This window comes from Oncorhynchus keta, chromosome 2 (genome assembly GCF_023373465.1).
Source record: "Oncorhynchus keta strain PuntledgeMale-10-30-2019 chromosome 2, Oket_V2, whole genome shotgun sequence".
Classification (NCBI taxonomy): domain Eukaryota; kingdom Metazoa; phylum Chordata; class Actinopteri; order Salmoniformes; family Salmonidae; genus Oncorhynchus; species Oncorhynchus keta.
The window spans coordinates 36,579,958-36,602,219 of record NC_068422.1 but is presented as its reverse complement, the minus strand read 5'-3'; the positions used below and the strand labels follow the sequence as shown (position 1 = coordinate 36,602,219).

General features: G+C 44.6%; 1 protein-coding gene across 3 annotated transcripts in view; it reads left to right on the top strand.

The window, feature by feature from the left end:
* LOC118400013 (carbohydrate sulfotransferase 15-like) overlaps nucleotides 1-21,960 on the top strand; it is a 41,019-nt gene extending 19,059 nt beyond the window's left edge. The window contains exons 2-8 of one of the 3 annotated variants that reach the window (XM_035796340.2): nucleotides 6,463-7,148; nucleotides 7,280-7,622; nucleotides 8,502-8,645; nucleotides 15,488-15,644; nucleotides 15,960-16,116; nucleotides 19,596-19,743; nucleotides 20,658-21,960. In XM_035796340.2, the coding sequence (XP_035652233.1) occupies nucleotides 6,666-7,148; nucleotides 7,280-7,622; nucleotides 8,502-8,645; nucleotides 15,488-15,644; nucleotides 15,960-16,116; nucleotides 19,596-19,743; nucleotides 20,658-20,848 (1,623 nt within the window). In that variant the 5' untranslated portion in view covers nucleotides 6,463-6,665 and the 3' untranslated portion in view covers nucleotides 20,849-21,960. The other 2 variants (XM_052476162.1, XM_052476161.1) reach the window with 2 other exon arrangements.
* Nucleotides 21,961-22,262: the final 302 nt, after the last annotated feature.

The window sequence follows — 22,262 nt, the reverse complement described above, 5'->3', positions numbered from 1 at the left end:
ACAGGGACCACCCTTGAGGAGAGAGGTGAGAGGAGAGCGCTAAAGTTCTTGATGAAGTGGCGGTAGAAGTTGGCAAACCCCAAAGACCATTGTAGCCCCTTTATTTTGGTTGGGACTGGCCATGACCTGGCAGCATCTACTTTCTTACCATTCATCATCACTCCTTGCAGGCTGATCTGGTAACCCAGAAAGGAGACAGCCTCTTGATGGAATTGGCACTTCTCCGCTTCGACATATAGGTGGTTAGCCAGGATGTAATCCAGGTAGCTGAGTAGACCAGGATGTCGTCTATATAAACGAACACCTGGCATCCGAGCATATCCCAGAACACCTGGTTAACGAATGTCTGGAACACTGAAGGAGCGGTCTGGCCATCCTGCCGTAGTTTGAGTAGGTGCTCACTCCCCTCTCTGCCCTCTGGTAGATGATTGAAGACTAGTTTGAACAGAGCCATGAACCCCTCATAAGAACCCAACTCCTCCTCTCTCCCAGGCGGCCGTAGCTCACTCCAACACGCGTTCGGTCAGCAGGGAAATAACCATGGCAACCTTGGACCTCTTGGTGGTGGGGACTCCCATCTGATGAGAAAAATAGAGGGATCCCCGCTGTAGGAAGCCGCGGCATTTGGATTGAGTCCTGTCATATGTGAGGGACAAACGGGCATCGCTGATCTGCGTGGACTACTGGATCAGCTAGGGTGCTGGCTCGCTGGGTCGACTCGTGGTAGAGAATCCTCCGCTTGTTGGAGGTGACGCCCCACGGGTAATGTTGAGATGTTGAGGAACGCGGAGGACCTCATCCATAGCCGTCCCCAGATACTCCAGCTGGTCGTGGTGTTGACGAAGTAGATATCCCTGTGTGCCGACCATGATTCCCTGCTGCTTCCATTTGTTGAGGCAGTATTCTGTAACAATGACGCCTGGAAACAGGAAGCAGGTGCAGTTGGCGAGTTTAATGAAGAACATAGAGCGATACAAAACAAGGGAATCATCTGGACATAAACACAGAACCAATACTGCCTGAACGGTGATGCTAGGGAGTGCTAGATAAAGGAGAAGTAATCACGGTAGTGATGGGGCGCAGGTGTTGCCAGGACCGGTGGTTGGTAAACCGGCGACGCGGAGCGCCGGAGCGAGTGTAGACTTGACAGTTAAAGCAATACGGTGCAATAAAACTTAACCTTGAAAACAAAAAGGGAGTAATGTATAGATATACAGGTCATTAGCGAAGTCCAGCCAACCTTTTGATACAGGATGCAGTGATGACTATCAAAACTGTAATGCGTGCATACGCGTGTGTGTTAGTAGGATCTTAGAGTCAGGACAGCAGCACCCAGCAAACTATGAATGAGATGCCACGGAGTATGCCACCCCGCACTGACCCTCAACCCTCCAACAACAAAAACACACAGAAGAGAGCAGTTGGTGAGTGCCAGCTCTCAAGCTGTTTATGTGTGTGTAGACTAAACAAACTCTTGGTTTTGACTCCCTTAAATCCCTGCAAAGGAGGCATGCCAAATCATCCCCTCACCAAAAGACTCACTCTGACCCTGATGTCTGCCAAAGACAGGACCAAGCAGGGTTGAATATACCAGCTTTCATCTTTAAATCTCCTCTCCCTCCACCATCCCCATCAGTACCAGTACCAGCACTGTCCTCTCATCCCATAGACACAGTTTTTGTATGCTCTGTTTGCGTGCTGGATACTGCATACTGGACCTACACCTTGTGGAGATGACCTCAAACACATAGCATTTTTTGAGTCGTTGAATTTTTAACTCAGCTCAAAAGCATGTAGACATTGTGAGTAATTCAAATGGAATATTGACTCACATAAATCTTTGGAACATTGAGCACTCATGGGGGATACCAACATATGTTAGGATATACACAAGGATTTTAGGCTATGGTAGAAATCACTGGGGGTGCGTGTTACTTTATAAATCGTTCCATTCCACACTCTGCCTGTTTCCCACACAAGTTCCGTCACAGATTGATTCTAGACGCTTTTATTCCCATGGGGTTAATAATGCTGGTCTTGCCCCCCCACCCATCTTGTAGTCTCTCTTCAGAAATCAAGCCTACAGTTTGGGATGTTGGCTGCTGGCTCTGGCAGACAATAACCTTCCATGAGTTTTAAAGAGAGGACAGGAGACCCCCTCCCTTTATCAGCAACAGCAGGACCAGGAGAAGAACACATTCAGCTGAGAACTTGAAAGTAGGATACAAACCTTTATAGGCTATATACCATCACATAATGATAGGGGAGAGTGGGGTAAGTTGAGCCAATGGGGTAAGTTGAGCCAAAGGGTTATGTTGAGCCAAAGAGGTGAGCTGAGTGAAAGGGGTAAGTTGAGCCACCCTTGTTTCTAGGAAACCATGCACAGAATGAATCATTTGACCAAATATTTAGGAAGAGGTCATCATTTCATGGAGTCTGTGAAGGAAGAAACCACATAGAAAAAATGGTAAGCAAGTTGGGTTAACAAAAAAGATTTTCATCCAACTCAAATGATGTTAGAGGTTTCATGATACTGTATCTAAACCAAAGTAGATCATTTTAAGACTGTTCTAAACATCAATTGGGGTCTCAATATGAGGTTCTGAACCTAGCATGAAAGTGCATTATTGTGGCTGTGTGATTGCTTGGGGTAAGTTGAGCCAATGGTCGAACAAATTGAAGTGTTTTCTTCCATGGTGTAATGCAAGGCATTATCCTTGGGATATGTGATAACAAAAAGGCCTGGAGTTAAAGGTGTAAAAAATAAAGTGTTTGTTAGGTGTTACGCCTGTGTTAAAAGATGCTTAAAATTATTCAAAGACAAAAATGTGATTGTGGTTGTGCTGACTTGTTTTGGGGAAATAAAGACAGGCATTGTTTTATAAAGGTAATGGTCATATTTTATTCTGTACAGATTTGTAGGTGGCTTAACTTACCCTGCCCCATGGCTCAATTTACACAATACCTGGGGTGAATTGTGCCAAGTGACCTCTTTTTTTGGACAAGATATGTTCTCAAAACTAATATTCACACACATTCAGATTATTTCGAGGGATGCACAACATCCTGAAATATATGTAGAAATCTTTGTTAGAAAGGACACTATATTTCCCTTGAGGGAGTGATGCTGAATGTAAAAAAAACTCAACTTACCCCACTCTACCCCACATCGAATATGTCTTTTAACTAAATCTATTTTAAATTGCTGAATGTTATAGGTTGTATGATGACACATCGCTCAAGTTGAGTGTAACCTAACATTTATGACAGCCAGAGCTAGAAATATGATGTGACTATTTAAAATCACTGAAGTGTTCAGTGGCCTCTGTTTAATGAGGCCTCAGTGTGAATAGAACAACCATAATGCAATGAGGAATAACACTGTAAACTCATTGAATGTACCAAGTGTAATTCACTGTAACTGGGCTGGGATTTAATTTCAACATGCAGAGGGATTGTTCATTCGTATAAACTCTGGACAGAAAAGAAAACCGAATGAATTATGGTTCCAGGAAGTGTGATGGAAGTGTTTTTAAAGAATTTTGTCAGTCCTCTGTCTGGAATTATTCAGCACACGGGTCCAGAAATAATACTTGCTTTCTCTATCTAAAAGTCTGCCGCGCTGGTTGTCCACCTGTATCAATAGTACTGTTGATGTCACAAGAAAACCTTTAATCTCCAAATCATAACATTTTCGTGGATCAACCTTTCATTCCCCTGTAGAAAAGAGGGAAATGTGTTCTAAATTGTTAAGGTTTATTTTATCCTATAGGCAGAGGACTTTGATAAGCCCTAAATTCAGAAGATGAAGGTACAGACCCTTTTGCTTTCAAATCAAATCAAATCAAATCAAATTGTATTTGTCACATACACATGGTTAGCAGATGTTAGTGCGAGTGTAGCGAAATGCTTGTGCTTCTAGTTCAGACAATGCAGTAATAACCAACAAGTAATCTAGCTAACAATTCCAAAACTACTACCTTATAGACACAAGTGTAAGGGGATAAAGAATATGTACATAAAGATATATGATGGTACAGAGCGGCATAGGAAAGATACAGTAGTTGGTATTGAGTGCAGTATATACATATGAGATGAGTATGTAAGTAAACAAAGTGGCATAGTTAAAGTGGCTAGTGATACATGTATTACATAAAGATGCAGTAGATGATATAGAGTACAGTATATACGTATACATATGAGATGGATAATGTAGGGTATGTAAACATTATATTAGGTAGCATTGTTTAAAGTGGCTAGTGATATATTTGAAATAATTTCCCATCAATTCCCATTATTAAAGTGGCTGGAGTTGGGTCAGTGTGTTGGCAGCAGCCACTCAATGTTAGTGGTGGCTGTTTAACAGTCTGATGGCCTTGAGATAGAAGCTGTTTTTCAGTCTCTCGGTCCCAGCTTTGATGCACCTGTATTGACCTCGCCTTCTGGATGATAGCGGGGTGAACAGGCAGTGGCTCGGGTGGTTGATGTCCTTGATGATCTTTATGGCCTTCCTGTAACATCGGGTGGTGTAGGTGTCCTGGAGGGCAGGTAGTTTGCCCCCGGTGATGCCTTGTGCAGACCTCACTACCCTCTGGAGAGCCTTACGGTTGTGGGCGGAGCAGTTGCCGTACCAGGCGGTGATACAACCCGACAGGATGCTCTCGATTGTGCATTTGTAGAAGTTTGTGAGTGCTTTTGGTGACAAGCCAAATTTCTTCAGCCTCCTGAGGTTGAAGAGGCGCTGCTGCGCCTTCTTCACGATGCTGTCTGTGTGGGTAGACCAATTCAGTTTGTCTGTGATGTGTACGCCGAGGAACTTAAAACTTACTACCCTCTCCACTACTGTTCCATCGATGTGGATAGGGGAGTGTTCCCTCTGCTGTTTCCTGAAGTCCACAATCATCTCCTTAGTTTTGTTGACCTTGAGTGTGAGGTTATTTTCCTGACACCACACTCCGAGGGCCCTCACCTCCTCCCTGTAGGCCGTCTCGTCGATGTTGGTAATCAAGCCTACCACTGTTGTGTCGTCCGCAAACTTGATTATTGAGTTGGAGGCGTGCGTGGCCACGCAGTCGTGGGTGAACAGGGAGTACAGGAGAGGGCTCAGAACGCACCCTTGTGGGGCCCCAGTGTTGAGGATCAGTGGGGTGGAGATGTTGTTGCCTACCCTCACCACCTGGGGGCGGACCGTCAGGAAGTCCAGTACCCAGTTGCACAGGACGGGGTCGAGACCCAGGGTCGAGCTTCATGACGAGCTTGGAGGGCACTATGGTGTTAAATGCCGAGCTGTGGTCGATGAACAGCATTCTCACATAGGTATTCCTCTTGTCCAGATGGGTTAGGGCAGTGTGCAGTGTGGTTGAGATTTCATCGTCTGTGGACCTATTTGTGCGGTAAGCAAATTGGAGTGGGTCTAGGGTGTCAGGTAGGGTGGAGGTGATATGGTCCTTGACTAGTCTCTCAAAGCACTTCATGATGACGGAAGTGAGTGCTACGGGGCAGTAGTGATTGCCTTGCGGAGGAAATAGTTACACTGTTTGTATTCGGTCATGTTTCCGGTCACCTTGCCCTGATTAAAAGCAGTGGTTCGCGCTTTCAGTTTCACGCGAATGCTGCCATCAATCCATGGTTTCTGGTTTGGGAATGTTTTAATCGTTGCTATTGGAACGACATCTTCAACGCACGTTCTAATGAACTCGCTCACCGAATCAGCGTATTTGTCAATGTTGTTGTCTGACGCAATACGGAACATATCCCAGTCCACGTGATCGAAGCAGTCTTGGAGTGTGGAATCAGATTGGTCGGACCAGCGTTGAACAGACCTCAGCGCGGGAGCTTCTTGTTTTAGTTTCTGTCTGTAGGCAGGGATCAACAAAATGGAGTCGTGGTCAGCTTTTCCGAAAGGAGAGCGGGGCAGGGCCTTATATGCGTCGCGGAAGTTGGAATCCAAGGTTTTTCCAGCCTTGGTTGCGCAATCGATATACTGATAAAATTTAGGGAGTCTTGTTTTCAGATTAGCCTTGTTAAAATCCCCAGCTACAATGAATGCAGCCTCCGGATATATGGATTCCAGTTTGCATAGAGTCAAATATCACATTGTACCCACTGTTTTGATCCTTATACCTAAAGCAGGGAAGTATTCCCTGACAAGAACACACTCTCTGATATGAGCTTCCTGAGAGGTCGTGATATGTAATTGGAGTGGTCAGACTTGCTAGTGGAGGAAGCAGAATTAATGTTACATGTATCACATGTTAGATCGCCTCTGACTGAACCCTAATCCTGGAATAATACTTAGCACCTGGTCAGGAAATAGCTGTGAGCTGTATATGACAAAGTCCACAAAACACTACACCATTGAAGGGGAAAACGAATCACAGATTCATTGACCATTGTAGTGTTCAAAATGTTCCTCTTTTTTAAAAACAGTTAAAAAATAAATATAATTATCTCGTTTGACAGGAGAACACTACTGAAGGCCAGACTGTGGTGCTCCAGTACCTGTTGTGCCTACAGCAACATTTGGAGCAGCTATGATGGATAAACCCTCTACTGCTCCTCCACACACCTCCCATCCCACAATAGATGTGCCTTGACGGCCCCAGTCCCTCCTCTCTGACATCTGCATCCCCCTCTCCACAGCCCTGTTCCATCCTGTCTACATAATGTCTCGTACAGACTACAAAAATGGTGCCATTTCTCAAACGCATTACACATATGGCCAACTCTGCCCCATGGAAGTTAAGAACTACAGGAAAAGACCCACAATGCCTTGTTTGGACGATGTGGATGACGGTCACATAATCCTGCCCAGTGTCCTGGAGGTGAGGCGGGTTCCTCTGTGGCCATTGGGCCCCCTGGGGAGTGTCACAAAGGTCAAGGTTATCAGCTTCCTGCTCGGACTGACGTTGACCTTCCTCATTATGGCTTCTTACGTCTTGACCTTGGATAAAAAGGGTCTGATGATGACACCGCCACCGTTCCACCTCAGTACTATAGTCAACCACAGCAGCACCATCTCCCCTAACCTGTCCTCTACCAAGGACTATGTCAACATTAACCTCCTGGTGAAGTGCATTACAGCTAAACTTGAGTTCAGCCCAAGGAAGCTGCCTCTTCTGAAGGACGTTGTCAATAGTGACTCTCATGTGAGTATGTGTCTGGCCTGTTGCTTTATGTGTGCTATTTTGTTTCAGGGCGAAAATTCTGTCAATCATAATATCAATTAAGATAAATTGCCTAGGACTGTTTGACATTGTATCTGTTTTGCTCTTCCCAGTTGTTTTCCATTATTCCTGGTCAGTTCCTCCCCAATATCAAGAGTCCATGCTGGTATGAGGAGCTCTCTGGGAAAACCAAAGTGGATCCTTACAGGAAAAACTTGTATGCAGTTCGCTCCAAGACCTTCCGGACGGTCCGTGACTACCTGAGGAATCATTTCCAGGAACACTTGTCCCACAGCGTCGACGACAAGCAATACCGCCTGCGCTGTCTGCCATATTTCTACATCATTGGCCAGCCCAAATGTGGCACAACGGACCTGTTTCACCGACTGCTGCTACACCCGGAGGTCAAGTTCACCACCATGAAAGAGCCCCACTGGTGGACAAGGAAAAGGTTTGGTAAGCCCTAGTCCCCCTGTCTTCACTTTGGTAGAACTGCCCAAAGAATTTGACTTCCCTTGATTTTGGATGGAAAACCTTTACGTTGGTTTCAACAGACTTTTCCCCCTGCCAAAATACATTTCCAGGGGGAACCACCAGTAATGTGTGGATGAACTTATTTCTATTCATGTTCATATGGCATATATTTTGAGGTAATACAGTGTGCCTCTTTTTCCAATGACTATGCTGAAATCTACATTATGTAGATTTCTGAACTGAATGAAAACCCAAAGAGTTTTGATCATCTCCGCTTATAATTCCCCCTACAGTTATTTTTCAAAACCTTTGTACAGAGTGAGTAAGTGTTGTTCTAGACCTCTACTGTAGTGTGCGGGTGATAGACGAGACCAGGTCCAGCCCCTCCAGCCTAGTGTCTGTTGTAATTCCTTTAATTGAATGGAATGCTTCATGGTAGTCTGAGAGGCAGCGTAGGTGTCGGATCACACTCTGAGGAGAGCCATACTGTAGAGCACACAGAGTGCATTGATTGCCGACTCCATTGCCAAGTGGATTTGTGGGCGTTCAAAGCAGTGGGGGAAATGGTTGAAGATGTTGATCTTTCTGCTGACAATGGATCAGAAAGGCAGCTACATCGGGTCTCCTGTGGCGACGTAGTCGGAGTTCTTAATCTTCTCTGAGCTCTGACAGGTGTGAAAATATGGAAGGAACTTACAGTCAAAATTCTATCACCTTAAGCTGGCAGAGAAGTTTTGTTAAAAAATATAATTTACTTTTGAGAGGGTCTAGAGTTATGATAGATCATAGATGGAAGTGGTAGTAAAATGAGATTGAATGATGAAGTCGTTGACCATGATGTTGTTTTCCCTTGTGGTGTAGGTATCATCCATCTTAAAGACGGCCTCCTGGAGCGCTTCCCTGTGGAGGACTACCTGGACCTTTTTGACCTGGCTGCCTACCACATCCAGCAGGGAATACTGGGGAATACCTCTGGAGATGACAGCCAGCGACACCTCATCACAGGTACCATACAGGTTGTCATATATGTACTGTAGGTAATTTATTTATACAGGACACATCTTCAATAATAATTTAGGTCATTTGAAAGTCTTTATAAACTCTTGGGTTTGCACTCCACAAAGTTAGTCATAGAGGCTGGCTTCTTCACTCTTTTCAAGAAAGTCATGGAGGCTGCCGTCTTAGTGTGTGTGTGTGTGTGTGTGTGTGTGTGTGTGTGTGTGTGTGTGTGTGTGTGTGTGTGTGTGTGTGTGTGTGTGTGTGTGTGTGTGTGTGTGTGTGTGTGTGTGTGTGTGTGTGTGTGTGTGTGTGTGTGTGTGTGTGTGTGTGTATTATGTATATGTTTATGTGAGGAGGAGGTAATGTGTGATTCAAATCAAATTATTTGTCACATGCGCCAAATACAACAGGCGTTGTTGACCTTACAGTGAAATGCTTACTTACAAGCCCTTAATTAACCAACAATGTAATTTTAACAAAAAAAAACAAAAAAGTAAGAGGTAAGAATAACAAATAATTAAAGAGCAGCAGTAAATAACAATAGCTTTATACAGGGGGTACCGGTATAAGGTACCGGTGTCGAGGTAATTATGTACATGTAGGTAGAGTTATTCAAGTGGCTATGCATAGATAATAACAGAGAGAAGCAGCAGCGTGGGCGGGGGGGGCTACCCAGACTATGCAAATGGATACCCAGACTATGCAAATAGTCTGGGTAGCCATTTGATTAGCTGTTCAGGAGGAGTCTTATGGCTTGGGGTAGACGCTGTTTAGAAGCCTCTTGGACCTAGACTTGGTGCTCTGGTAGCAGAGAGAACAGTCTATGACTAGGGTTGCTGGAGTATTTTACCATTTTTAGGGCCTTCCTCTGACACTGCCTGCTATAGAGGTCCTGATGGCAGAAAGCTTGGCCATGGTGATGTGTACTGGGCTGTACACACTACCCTCTGTAGTGTCTTGCGGTCAGAGGCCGGGCAGTTGCGACACCAGGCAGTGATGCAACCTGTCTGGATGCTCTCGATGGTGCAGCTGTAAAACCTTTTGAGGATCTGATTACCCATGTTAGTTTGTTGGTGATGTGAACGTCAAGGAACTTGATGTTCTCAACCTGCTCCACTGCAGCCCCGTCAATGAGAATTGGGTCGTGCTCGGTTGTCCTTTTCCTGTAGTCCACAATCATCTCCTTTGTCTTGATCACATTGAGGGAGAAGTTATTGTCTTTGCACCAGGTCTCTGACCTCCTCCCTATAGGCTGTCTCATCGATGTCGGTGATCAGCCCTACCACTCTTGTGTCGTCAGCAAAGTTAATGATGGTGTTGGAGTCGTGCCTGGCCGTGCAGTCGTGAGTGAACAGGGAGTACAGGAGGGGACTGAGAATGGGGCCCCCGTGTTGAGGATCAGCGTGGTGGATGTGTTGTTACCTACCCTTACCACCTGTGGACGGCCCATCAGGAAATCCAGGGTTCCAGTAGCAGAGGGAGGTTTTTAGTCCCAGGCTCTTTAGCTTAGTGATGAGCTTTCAGGGCACTATGGTGTGGAAAGCTGAGCTGCAGTCAATGAATAGTATTTTCACAGAGGTGTTCCCTTTGTCCAGGTGGGAAAGGGCAGTGTGCAGTGCAATAGAGATTGCATCATCTGTGTATCTGTTGGGGCGGTATGCACATTTGAGTGGGTCTAGGGTTTCTGGGAAAATGGTGTTGATGTGAGTCATGACCAGCCGTTCAAAGCATTTCATGGCTACAGACGTGAGTGCTGCGGGTCGGTAGTAATTTAGGTAGGTTATCTTAGTGTTCTTGGGCACAGGGACAATGGTGGTCTGCTTGAAACATGTTGGTATTACAGACTCAGACAGGGAGAGCTTGAAAATGTCAGTGAAAACACTTGCCAGTTGGTCAGTGCATGCTCGGAGTACACGCCCTGGTAATCCGTCTGGCCCAGCGGCCTTGTGAATGTTGACCTGTTTAAAGGCCTTACTCACATCGGCCACGGAGAGCGTGATCACACAGTCGTCTGGAACAGCTGATGCTGTCATGCATGTTTCCGTGTTACTTGCCTCGAAGCGAGCAAAGAAGTTATTTATCTCATCTGGTATGCTCGTGTCACTGGGCAGCTCTCAGCTGTGCTTGCCTTTGTGGTCTGTAATAGTTTTCAAGTCCTGCCACATCCAACAAGAGTCAGAGCCGGTGTACTACGAGTCAATCTTATTCCAGTATTGACGCTTTGCCTGTTTGATGGTTTGTTGGAGAGCATAGTGGGATTTCTTATCAGCTTTCGGGTTAGAGTCCAGCTCCTTGAAAGCGGCAACTCTACCCTACCCTTTAGCTTAGTGCGAATGTTGCCTGTAATCCATGGCTACTGGTTGGGGTATGTATGTACAGTCACTGTGGGGACAACGTCCTCGATGCACTTGTTGATAGAGCCAGTGACTGATGTGGTGTACTTCTTAATGCCATCGGAAGAATCCCGGAACATATTCCACCCTGTGCTAGTAAAACAGTCCGGCAGTTTAGCATCTGTTTCATCTGACCACTTTTTTTTTTTTTTTTTTTTTGGTGCTTCCTGCTTTAATTCTTGCTTGTAAATAGGAATCAGGAGGATAGATTTATGGTCAGATTTGCCAAATGGAGGAAGAGGGAGAGCTCTGTACGTGTCTCTGTGTGTGGGGTAAAGGTGGTCTAGAATGTTTTCCCCTCTACTTGCAACATTTAACATGTTGATAGAAATTAGGTAAAACGGATTTAAGTTTCCCTGCATTAATGTCCCCTGCTTCTAGGAGTGCTGCCTCTGGATGAGCGTTTTTCTGTTTGCTTATGGCAGAATACAGCTCATTGAGTGCGGTTTTAGTACCAGCCTCGGTCTGTGGTGGTATGTAGACAGCTACGAAAAATACAGATGAAAACTATCTCGGTAGATAGCGTGGTCTACATCTTATCATGAGATACTCTACCTCAGGCGAACAAAACCTTGTGACTTCCATAGATATCATGCACCAGCTGTTGTTTACATAAATGCATAGGCTCCTGCCCCGTGTCTTACCAGAGGCTGCTGTTCTGTCCTGTCGATATAGTGTATAACCTGCCAGTTGTATGTTCTTAATGTCTTTGTTCAGCCATGACTTGGTGAAACATAAGATAATTAATGTCCTTTTGGTAGGATATACGTGCTTTCAGTTTATCCCATTTAATTTCCACCGATTTAATGTGAGCAAGGGCAGATTAGCCACTCGTTGCCTGATCCTCACAAGGCATCCCAATCTCTTTTCGCGAAACCTACGTTTCCTTTTCCAGCGAATCATGGGGATCTGGGCCTGGTCGGGCGTCCGTAGTATATCCCTTGCGTCCGACTCATTGAAGAAGAACTCCTCATCCAATTTGAGGTGAGTAATCCCAGTTCTGATGTCCAGGATCTCTTTTCAGTCATAAGAGACGGTAGCAGCAACATTATGTACAAAACAAGTTACGAACAACACGAAAAGACAAACAAAATAGCATGGTTGGTTAAAACTTCTTATGCCTGCAGGGGCAGTATTGAGTAGCTTGGATGAAAGGTGCCCAGAGGTGTCCAGAGTAAACTACCTGCTCCTCAGTCCTAGTTGCTAATATATGCGTATTATTATTAGTATTGGATACAAAACACACTGAAGTTTCTAAAACTGTTTGAATGATGTCTGTGAGTATAACAGAACACATATGGCAGGCAAAAACATGAGAAGAAATCCAAACAGGAAGTGGGAAATCTGAGGTTGGTCGATTTTCAACCCAGCCCCTATTGAATACACAGTGGGATATTGGTTATGTTGCACTTTCTAAGGCTTCCACTAGATGTCAACCATCTTTAGAAACTTGTTTGAGGATTCTACTGTGAAGTGGGACCGAATGAGAGAGGAATGAGCCAGAGGTCTGCCAGCAGTCACGCGCTGGTCACACGCATTTCACATGAGCGGTAGCTGCGTTCCTTTGCTTTTCTGAAGACAAAGGAATTCTCCGGTTGGAATATTATTGAAGTTTTATGTTAAAAACATCCTAAAGATTGATTCTATACATCGTTTGACATGTTTCTACGGACAGTAACAGAACTTTTTGACATTTCGGAACTTTCATGACTTTGGATTTGTTTACCAAACGTGCTAACAAGATTAGCTCTTTGGACAAAAATGATGGACATTATCGAACAAATCAAACATTTACGAGATTCACCCAATTGCTTTGAGGAGTATACCACCTCAGTCACCGGCTTTAAAAACAAGTGCATCGGCGACGTCGTCTCCACAGTGACCATACGTACATTTCCCAACCAGAAGCCATGGATTACAGGCAACATCCGCACCGAGTTAAAGGCTGGAGCTGTCGCACACTAATCCACTTATGCCCTCAGACGAACCATCAAACAAGCTAAGCGTCAATACAGGACTAAGATTGTATCCTACACTGGTTCTGACGCTCGTCGGATGTGGCAGGGCTTGAAAAATATTACGGATGACAAAGGAAAACCCAGCCGTGAGCTGCCTAGTGACGCGAGCCTACCAGACGAATTAAGTGCCTTTTATGCTTGCTTCGAGGCAAGCAACACTGAAGCATATGCTCTCTGTAGCCGATGTGAGCATGACCTTTAAACCGGTCAACATTCACAAAGCTTCAGGGCCAGATGGATTACCAGGACGTGTATTCAAAGCATGAGTGGACCAACTAGCATGTGTCTTCACTGACATGTTCAACCTCTCCCTGACCATGTCTGTAATACCTACATGTTTCAAACAGACCACCATAGTCCCTGTGCCCAAGACAGCGAAGGTAACCGGCCTAAATGACTACCACCCCGTAGCACTCACTTTGGTAGGGATGAAGTGCTTTGAAAGGCTGGTCATGGCTCACATCAACACCATCATGCTGGAAACCCTAGACCCACTCCAATTTGCATACCGCCCTAACAGATCCACAGATGATGAAATCTCAATTGCACTCCATACTGCCCTTTTCCACCTGGACAAAAGGAACACCTATGTGAGAATGCTGTTAATTAACTATAGCTCAACGTTCAACAACATAGTGCCCACAAAGCTGATCAGTAAGCTAAGGACCCTGGGACTAAACACCTCCCTCTGCAATTGGATCCTTGACTTCCTGACGGGCCGCCCCCAGGTGGTAATGGTAGACAACAACACACCTTCCACGCTGATCCTCAACACGGGGGCCCCTCAGGGGGGCGTGCTTAGTGCCTATTCACCCACGACTGCGTAGCCAAGCACAACTCCAACACCATCATTAAGTTAGCTGACGACACAACAGTGGCATGCCTGACCACCAACAACGATGAGACAGCCTATAAGGAGGAGGTCAGAGACTTGGCAGTGTGGTGCAAGGACAACAACCTCTCCTTTAATGTGAGCAAGACAAAGAGGCTGATCGTGGACTATAGGAAAAGGAGGACCGAACAGGCCCCCATTAACATCGACAGGGCTGAAGTGGAGCCAGTCTAGAGTTTCAATTTCTTTGGTGTCCACATCACCAACGAACTATCATGGTCCAAATACACCAAGACAGTTGTGAAGAGGGCACGACAACACCTTTTCCCCCACAGGATACTTAAAAGATTTGGTATGGGTACTCAGACCCTCACAAAGTTCCACAGCTACACCATCAAGAGCATCCTGACCGGTTGCATCACCGCCTGGTATGGCAACTGCTCGGCATCTGACTGTAAGGCGCTACAGAGGGTAATGCGTACAGCCCAATACTTCACTGGGGCCAAGCTTCCTGACATCCAGGACCTATATACCTGGTGTGTCAGAGGACGGCCCAAAAATATTTCAAGACTCCAGTCACCCAAGTCGTAGGCTGTTCTCTCTGCTAGTGCATGGCAAGTTGTACTAGAGTGCCAAGTCTAGGACCAAAAGGTTCCTTAACAGCTTCTACCCCCAAGCCATAAGACTGCTGAACAATTAATCAATTGGCCACCCGGACTATTTACATTGACCTGTTACTTTTGGATTTTATTTAGGATTTTTTTACTTTCGTTTATTTAGGAAATATTTTCTTCGCTCTATTTCTTGAACTGGTTGGTTAAGGGCTTGAAAATAAGCATTTCACGGTAAGGTCTACAACTGTTGTGACAAATATAATTTTATTTTATTTTGAATGTAAAATGATTCCTTACACTACGCTTGTTTGTGTTGTCACATAATCTGACATTAGGTAATCTATTAGAATTTTAGCAAACAGGAAAGTAAAGTACTCTTTAAGTAAAAAAGTACATTTTGTGTGCACTACATCATCACGCTCAGATCTTTTTTAACGCAACAAGTCAGTTCGGTAGAAAAATTTGCATGTTGTCTTCATTCAGATTTTTGAATATTTGAATGAAAATCTTCCGCTAATTGGATGGAAACGTAGATACTATTATGGATATATCCAAATAAATGTCACCTGAAAAAAACTTCAAGAAATGTTAATACAGCTACTTTGCTGTTATTCTGGCTGCACTGTTTGATGTGACTGTGTTAGCTGAAGTTGGCTAGCTAGCAAGCAAGGGATAAGAACTTCACACTGGGTTGCGTCTCTGGCAACCTAACCGATAGAATGAACAACCAGCTGGCTTGGTTAGCAACCCTACATTTTTGTCGGGACTATATCTCTTAGAAGGATGAAATAGTATGAATAAATCCATAAAAATTAAGTTTTTAATGAAAATAGGTCAATCATTAATTTAATATGTTGGTAACCCGTTGTATGAAAGTGATAATTCCCTCAAATCCGGTGTCTGGAGGATATATTGGCACAGTTTGCCTCCAAACACCAGCTTCTCTGGCATTATCACTTAAATGGGCATCACACTTCTGTTGGATTGACAGGTGAAGCAAGCGCGTCCACAATGTGGGACAACCAAGCCTGGAGCTATCTCTATGACAACCAGGTGGATGGGGAGCCTCCTTTCCTGGCCCAGGACTTCATCCACACTGTTCAGCCCAACGCTAAAATCATCATCATGCTCAGAGACCCAGTAGAGAGGTACAGATGTGGGATCGTAATTTGACCAGTTTCTCACAGCAGGAAATAATCCTGCAGCAACTGCAGTACATTATCATGTGGATTATAATTAATGGACATTTTCTTCGGGGTTGATCCATTTTTGTGTTTATGCAAATCAAGTCTGAAATATTAAAGTGGAAATTACAAAGCTTAGAATCCTTTTTAAACATTAAATACACTATTCTCACACACCAGGGTGATCAAATTAAGTCCGACATAGTTTTCACTATAGTGCATTTGGTCAATTTATCTAATGAAAGTATGTTTTCTGGTTTTTGTCTCCGTGTGGTTTAGGTTGTATTCAGACTATCTGTACTTCAACATGGCTAACAAGTCAGTGGAGGACTTTGACCAGAGGGTCTCAGAATCCTTACAGCTGTTTGAGGCTTGTTTAGCAGAGAGCTCCATGCGTTCCTGTGTCTACAATACTAGACTTTCCAATGCCATGACGGTGAGTGGAACATATAAATAAATAAAATAATAATACATATGCCATTTAGCAGAACACTTTTACAGTCATGCATGCATATTTTTATTCCTGGCATTGGAAATGTACATGTCACGCCCTGACCTTAGAGATCCTGTTTATGTCTCTATTTTGGTTTGGTCAGGGTGTGATTTGGGGTGGGTATTCTATGTTCTATTATTTGTATTTCTATGTTTAGGCAGGGTAGGGTTCTCAATCGGGGACAGCTGTCTATCGTTGTCTCTGATTGAGAACCATACTTAGTTAGCCCTTTTTCCCACCTGTCTTTGTCGGAAGTTGACTTGTTTATGGCACATAGCCGTTAGCTTTACGGTTTGTTTTGTAGTGTTTATTGTTTTGTTTGGCGTCTTTTCAAATAAAAATAAAATGTACGCTCACCACGCTGCCCCTTGGTCCTCTTCTTTCAACGGCCGTGACAGAACTTCCCACCACCAAGGGACCAAGCAGTGTGGTCAGGATGAGAGGACACGACGAAAACCTGAGAGGCAGCCATAAAAATATATTTTTTGGCGGGGGGGGTGACGTGGGCGTCGGTGCGGAGCGGTGAGTCCGAGACTGAGGAGGAATTCTTGGACCGTTTGAGTGAGGAGTGGTTGGCAGTGGAGAGGGACGAAAGAGTTTGGAGGGTTTGGAGTGTGGAGCAAGACAGTCGCTTTGAGGAGCATGTGACCCTTCAGGCACCATGCTTTGAGGTTACACATACTGTGTCGCCGGTACGCATCCACAGCCCTGTGCGTCCTGTGCCAGCACTCCGCAGTTGCCGGGCTAGGGTAAGCATCCAGCCAGGATGGGTTGTGCCAGCTCTGCGCTCCAGACCTCCGGTGCATCTCCACGGCCCAGTATATCCTGTGCCAGCTCCACGCACCCGGTCTCCTGTACATCTTCCCAGCCCGGTAAGCCCTGTGCCAGCTCTACGCACTAAGCCTCCTGTATGTCTCCCCAGCCTGGTGAGTCCGGTGCCTGCTCCAGAGCCAGACCACCTGTGTGTCTCTCCGCTCCAGTGATGATCCATGGCACGAAGCCTCCAGTGATGATCCATGGCACGAAGCCTCCAGTGATGATCCATGACACGAAGCCTCCAGTGATGATCCATGGCACGAAGCCTCCAGTGATGATCCATGACACGAAGCCTCCAGTGATAATCCATGGCACGAAGCCTCCAGTGATGATCCATGGCACGAAGCCTCCAGTGATGATCCATGGCATGAAGCCTCCAGTGATGGTCCATGATAAGAAGCCTCCAGTGATGATCCATGGCACGAAGCCTCCAGTGATGGTCCATGATAAGAAGCCTCCAGTGATGATCCATGGCAAGAAGCCTCCAATGATGATCCATGGCAAGAAGCCTCCATTGATGATCCATGGCACGAAGCCTCCAGTGATGATCCATGACACGAAGCCTCCAGTGATAATCCATGGCACGAAGCCTCCAGTGATGATCCATGGCACGAAGCCTCCATTGATGATCCATAGCACGAAGCCTCCAGTGATGATCCATGGCATGAAGCCTCCAGTGATGGTCCATGATAAGAAGCCTCCAGTGATGATCCATGGCACGAAGCCTCCAGTGATGGTCCATGATAAGAAGCCTCCAGTGATGATCCATGGCAAGAAGCCTCCAATGATGATCCATGGCAAGAAGCCTCCAATGATGATCCATGGCAAGAAGCCTCCATTGATGATCCATGGCACGAAGCCTCCAGTGATGATCAATGGCACGAAGCCTCCAGTGATGGTCCTTGATAAGAAGCCTCCAGTGATGATCCATGGCAAGAAGCCTCCAGTGATGATCCATGGCAAGAAGCCTCGAGTGATGTTCCATGGCACGAAGCCTCCAACGACGGCCTTCAGTCCTGAGCCTCCAGCGACGGTCTCCAGTCCTGAGCCTCCAGCGATGGTCTCCATTATTATGTTTATTGTGTCACTATCTTTGGTGGATAGTGTATTGTCTAGATGGGAAGTCATGTGCAAGAGCAAGAAGAAACACTCATTTTGACCGCATTTATTGAAAGAGCATTATCCCACAGGGCACAGAGGGCAGTTCAATGTCTCGTTTGATTTACGCTAGGTTGAGTTGTCAGATAACCTGAATTCAATGTGAAATCAACCACAAATGTCAGTATGTCGTTGGGTGAAAATGTGGGTGAAAAAGTGTGAAATCCCCATTATTATGTTGATGACTTGTTACAAATCCTCGTTGATTCAGCATCATCACATTTTTTTGTTTTGTTGAAATGACATGAGAACACTGTGGATTTAAACAGTTTTTGCCCAGTGGCATGTCATCAAAGTACATACAAAGTTATTCAGAGATGGCTTTGTCTATGCCAAATTGTGATACAGTTTCCATGTCTTAGCTAGATTGATTCCATGCCAACTTGTGATCCATAACTCAGGCCTTTATTTCCATGTCTAATGGGATATTTTATTAAAATCACAGCTACTTCCTTGAGGCTGGTGAAAATGTGTTGTGACATATGCCACTGATTTGATTAGTGAGGAACTGTGAAGTTTCCTTTCAGAACTGATTGAACTGAGATGCACTTACTGGAAGTTATTTAGGAAGTAGTCTCTAGAAATATTGTCATTTATTTTCAGAAAATACATTTTCTTGCTGTTTGAACTATTTTACTACATTGACATTGGCTCAGTTTTATACAGGTATGTGTGCTTTGTTTAGTTTAAGATGATCCCCATTAGCTGTTGCACATGCAGCAGCTACCCTTCCTTGGGTCCACAAGCTTTAATGCTGTAAACATTTCCTTATTGGACAGAGTTCAGCAAAGCTAAGTAAAGGCTTGCCAAATGCCCTCTGTAAATTGTAAACCGTCCAGATGCTGTAATGTACCGAGCAGCATTTCCGCGGGGTTGAGCTGAGTTAGCTCTGTCTCTACCCTCGTCACACAGTAGCATACCAGGTTGGCTGCAGCTGTCACAGCCTGGGGCACAGCTAGTTTACATAGGAAAAGCACAAATCACGATACCCACAGCCAGAGATAAACACTACTGTTCACACTGTTCTACATACCTCTCAGCCTGATTTGTGGTAGTAATGTACCTTTGGAGATCCGTGTGTACCTATTAAGGTAAATAAATATGAACAAAGTACAAGTTATTTGACATACAGCAGCGTCATGGATGTCGACCTAAAGTAGCTCCCTGTTTACATTTGACTTCTGAATCCATGCTGTTGAGCTTATGATCGTTTAAAAAATAGTCCCTCCTCTCTCTCTGCTGTATCTACAGAAGTATAATTACTTTTGTCGGTTGGTCTCCAGCACTCTCTGCAGGTAAGCTTGGGTACGAGTCCTGCTGTAACTCTTTATCACCAGTATTCTTATAGCATGTACCTTGTTCTCCACCTTAACAATGAAGCCTTGGTAGAATAGTTATGTAAATGTGATGATAGTCTAATGTTCAGTGTTTGTTGTGGTCCTCTCCAGGTCAGACTGAACCTGGGACTGTATATTGTCTTCCTGCTGGACTGGTTGACTGTCTTCCATAGGAATCAGATCCTGGTTCTGCAGTTAGAAGACTATGCTGCCAATCTGAGACTCACCATAAATAAAGTCTTTGACTTCCTAAACGTGGGTACGTACTGGAAAAACACAGTTATCAGCTCGAATTCTACATCAACATCCTAGGTTTGTTCAGAGCTGGGACACAATATTGTGGATGCATGTACATGTCTGCTTCTTCCTCTGTGTGCATTTCAACATCTGGGGCCTCATTTATCAAAGGTGTGTGTGCATAAAAAAGACTCTATACCTTGAATGCACCACAAAGATTTGTATGTATTGATGTTGAACATGATGGGGAAGTGTGCCGATCTCCACACAAATCTCAAATGATGTGTGTGCACAACTTCTAGAAGGTTGGTCAACTGAATTGCAAGAAAATAAGCTTTATTGTTCATTTGGGGGAAATGGGGAGGTGTTTGATGCTTGAGAATTATTATAATGGTTAGCAAATAAAAATATTGAAACAGACGCATCTGCCGTTGGTAAGGAGATTGCATTGCAGCATGTTGTCTAATGTGTTTATTTTACTTTTATTACATAGGCCTGAATCATAATCATATTGCAGTACATGTCTCTACCTACTGGGCAAAAACTGGTTGAATCAATGTTGTTTCCATGTCATTTCAATCAAAACATTCAATGTGATGACATTGAATCAACGCTGATTGGATGTAAATCAAAACTAGACGTTGAACTGACATTGGTTCCAAGTCGGTCCTTTTCTGACATAATTGGTTTAAATTATTCCTGCTACACAACAAATAGTAGGCTACCATTTATCAATCAAGCATGCTTGAAAGTAAATAGACCGGTAGCGTTGACAGTATGTGACAGTATGATTATATTACAGCATTGCTGTGCGATAGGATTAGGAGCGTGACATCGTAGCCCATTTAATCTCAGAGCCTATACCAAGGCAGACGATAGAAACACAATCATCTATTTATAAACAAAATATTGAACAACAATTCGTCTTTTGCATAGGGCCTTTATCTGAGCAGATCGAGTCAGTACTCACCAAGAGGCCCATGTCCAACACACGGAGGGCAGCAGACAGGATCTTGGGCCCCATGTTGCCCAGCACCAGGGATCTCCTCAGGGTGTTCCACCGGCCATTCAACCACAAACTGGCCACAGTCCTGGACAACAAGGCCTTCCACTGGACAGAGACATGAGGAATGTCTCAATCAGAGATGGATACAATCCTGAGGAGTAAGTCCCCCATGGTCCTATGAGTCCTATGAGATGAACTGTCAAGTGGAATAAACCATGGACATTACATGTCACAATGGGTGAATGTATAGACATTAAAATGGCTGAGGTACTGAACAATGCATCTGTCTAGTACTTTTTTAAATAACCTCTATTTAATTAGGCAGGTCTGTTAAGAAAAAAAATATTATTTTACAATGACAGCCTACCCTGGCCAAACCCTAATGCGGGTGACACTGGGCCAATTGTGCGCTACCCTACAAGACTCCCAATCACAGCCGGTTGTGATACAGCCTGGAATTGAACCAGGGCCTGTAGTGACACCTCTAGCACTAAGATGCAGTGCCTTAGACCTTTCCGCCACTCGGGAGGATATCATTTTTTGTGTGGTTTGATGGCGGTGCCCTTTTTGTGTGGTTTCACGGCACCGCCATTGCATGTGGCGGTGCCCTTTCATGTTGGTGAAGAGTTCGCTTTTTGTTGGAGCCTTCAGGAAAATGACTGGGATAGAACCTGGTGGACTACTCCCTCTAGTGGGGAAGCTTTCCATATGACACATACTGAGAGTGAAAGGAGAGCCTTCACAATGCTAATGATGGATCATTTTTATATACTGTATGCACGTGTTTCCCATCTGCAGTCCTCGAGTACCCCCAACAGCACACCTTTTTGTTGTAGCCCTCGGCAAACTCACCTGATTCAAATCATTGCGGGCTTGATGATTAATAGACAAGTTGAATCAGGTGGGCTTGTCCAGGGCTACAAAAAACGTGCAGTTGGGGGTATTCGAGGACTGGATTTGAAAATACTGCTGTATGCCACTGGGCATTTCAATTGCAGTCATTGTGAAATAATTCTATAAGAAACAATATTGGAGCAAACAGCACAATGGATTTTATCAGATGACGTTGCCTTCAAGTAATGGAAGGTGATGCCAAAGAAACATCTCCATCCTGGATGGGCAATTAAAGTTTTATTCTATTCTATTAACTTTTAAAAACAAACATGAAACACCCTGTTTCTACGGCCATACAATGTTCATTTTAACTACATTAAATGTATTAAACGTTAAAGACGTAAACAAATGGTCATAAGCTGCTTTTTTTCATATGAAATTTGTGTTTGAGCATAGAAGCCATTCTATACTGCCCTAGACACACATTGGTACACGTCCTCACACCAGAGGGCAGCAGAACCACAGAGACTCAGTATGGAATCTATCATTTCCCAACATCATGTTAACCTCCTTACCAAAGTCTGGCCTGTTTGTTTCTAACTGATATTTTCCAGTATTTTCGATGTTTTTACACACTCTGTACGTGGACACATTTGACATAAAATCAAGCATTAAGCCTAGCTTACCAGCCACCCACTACA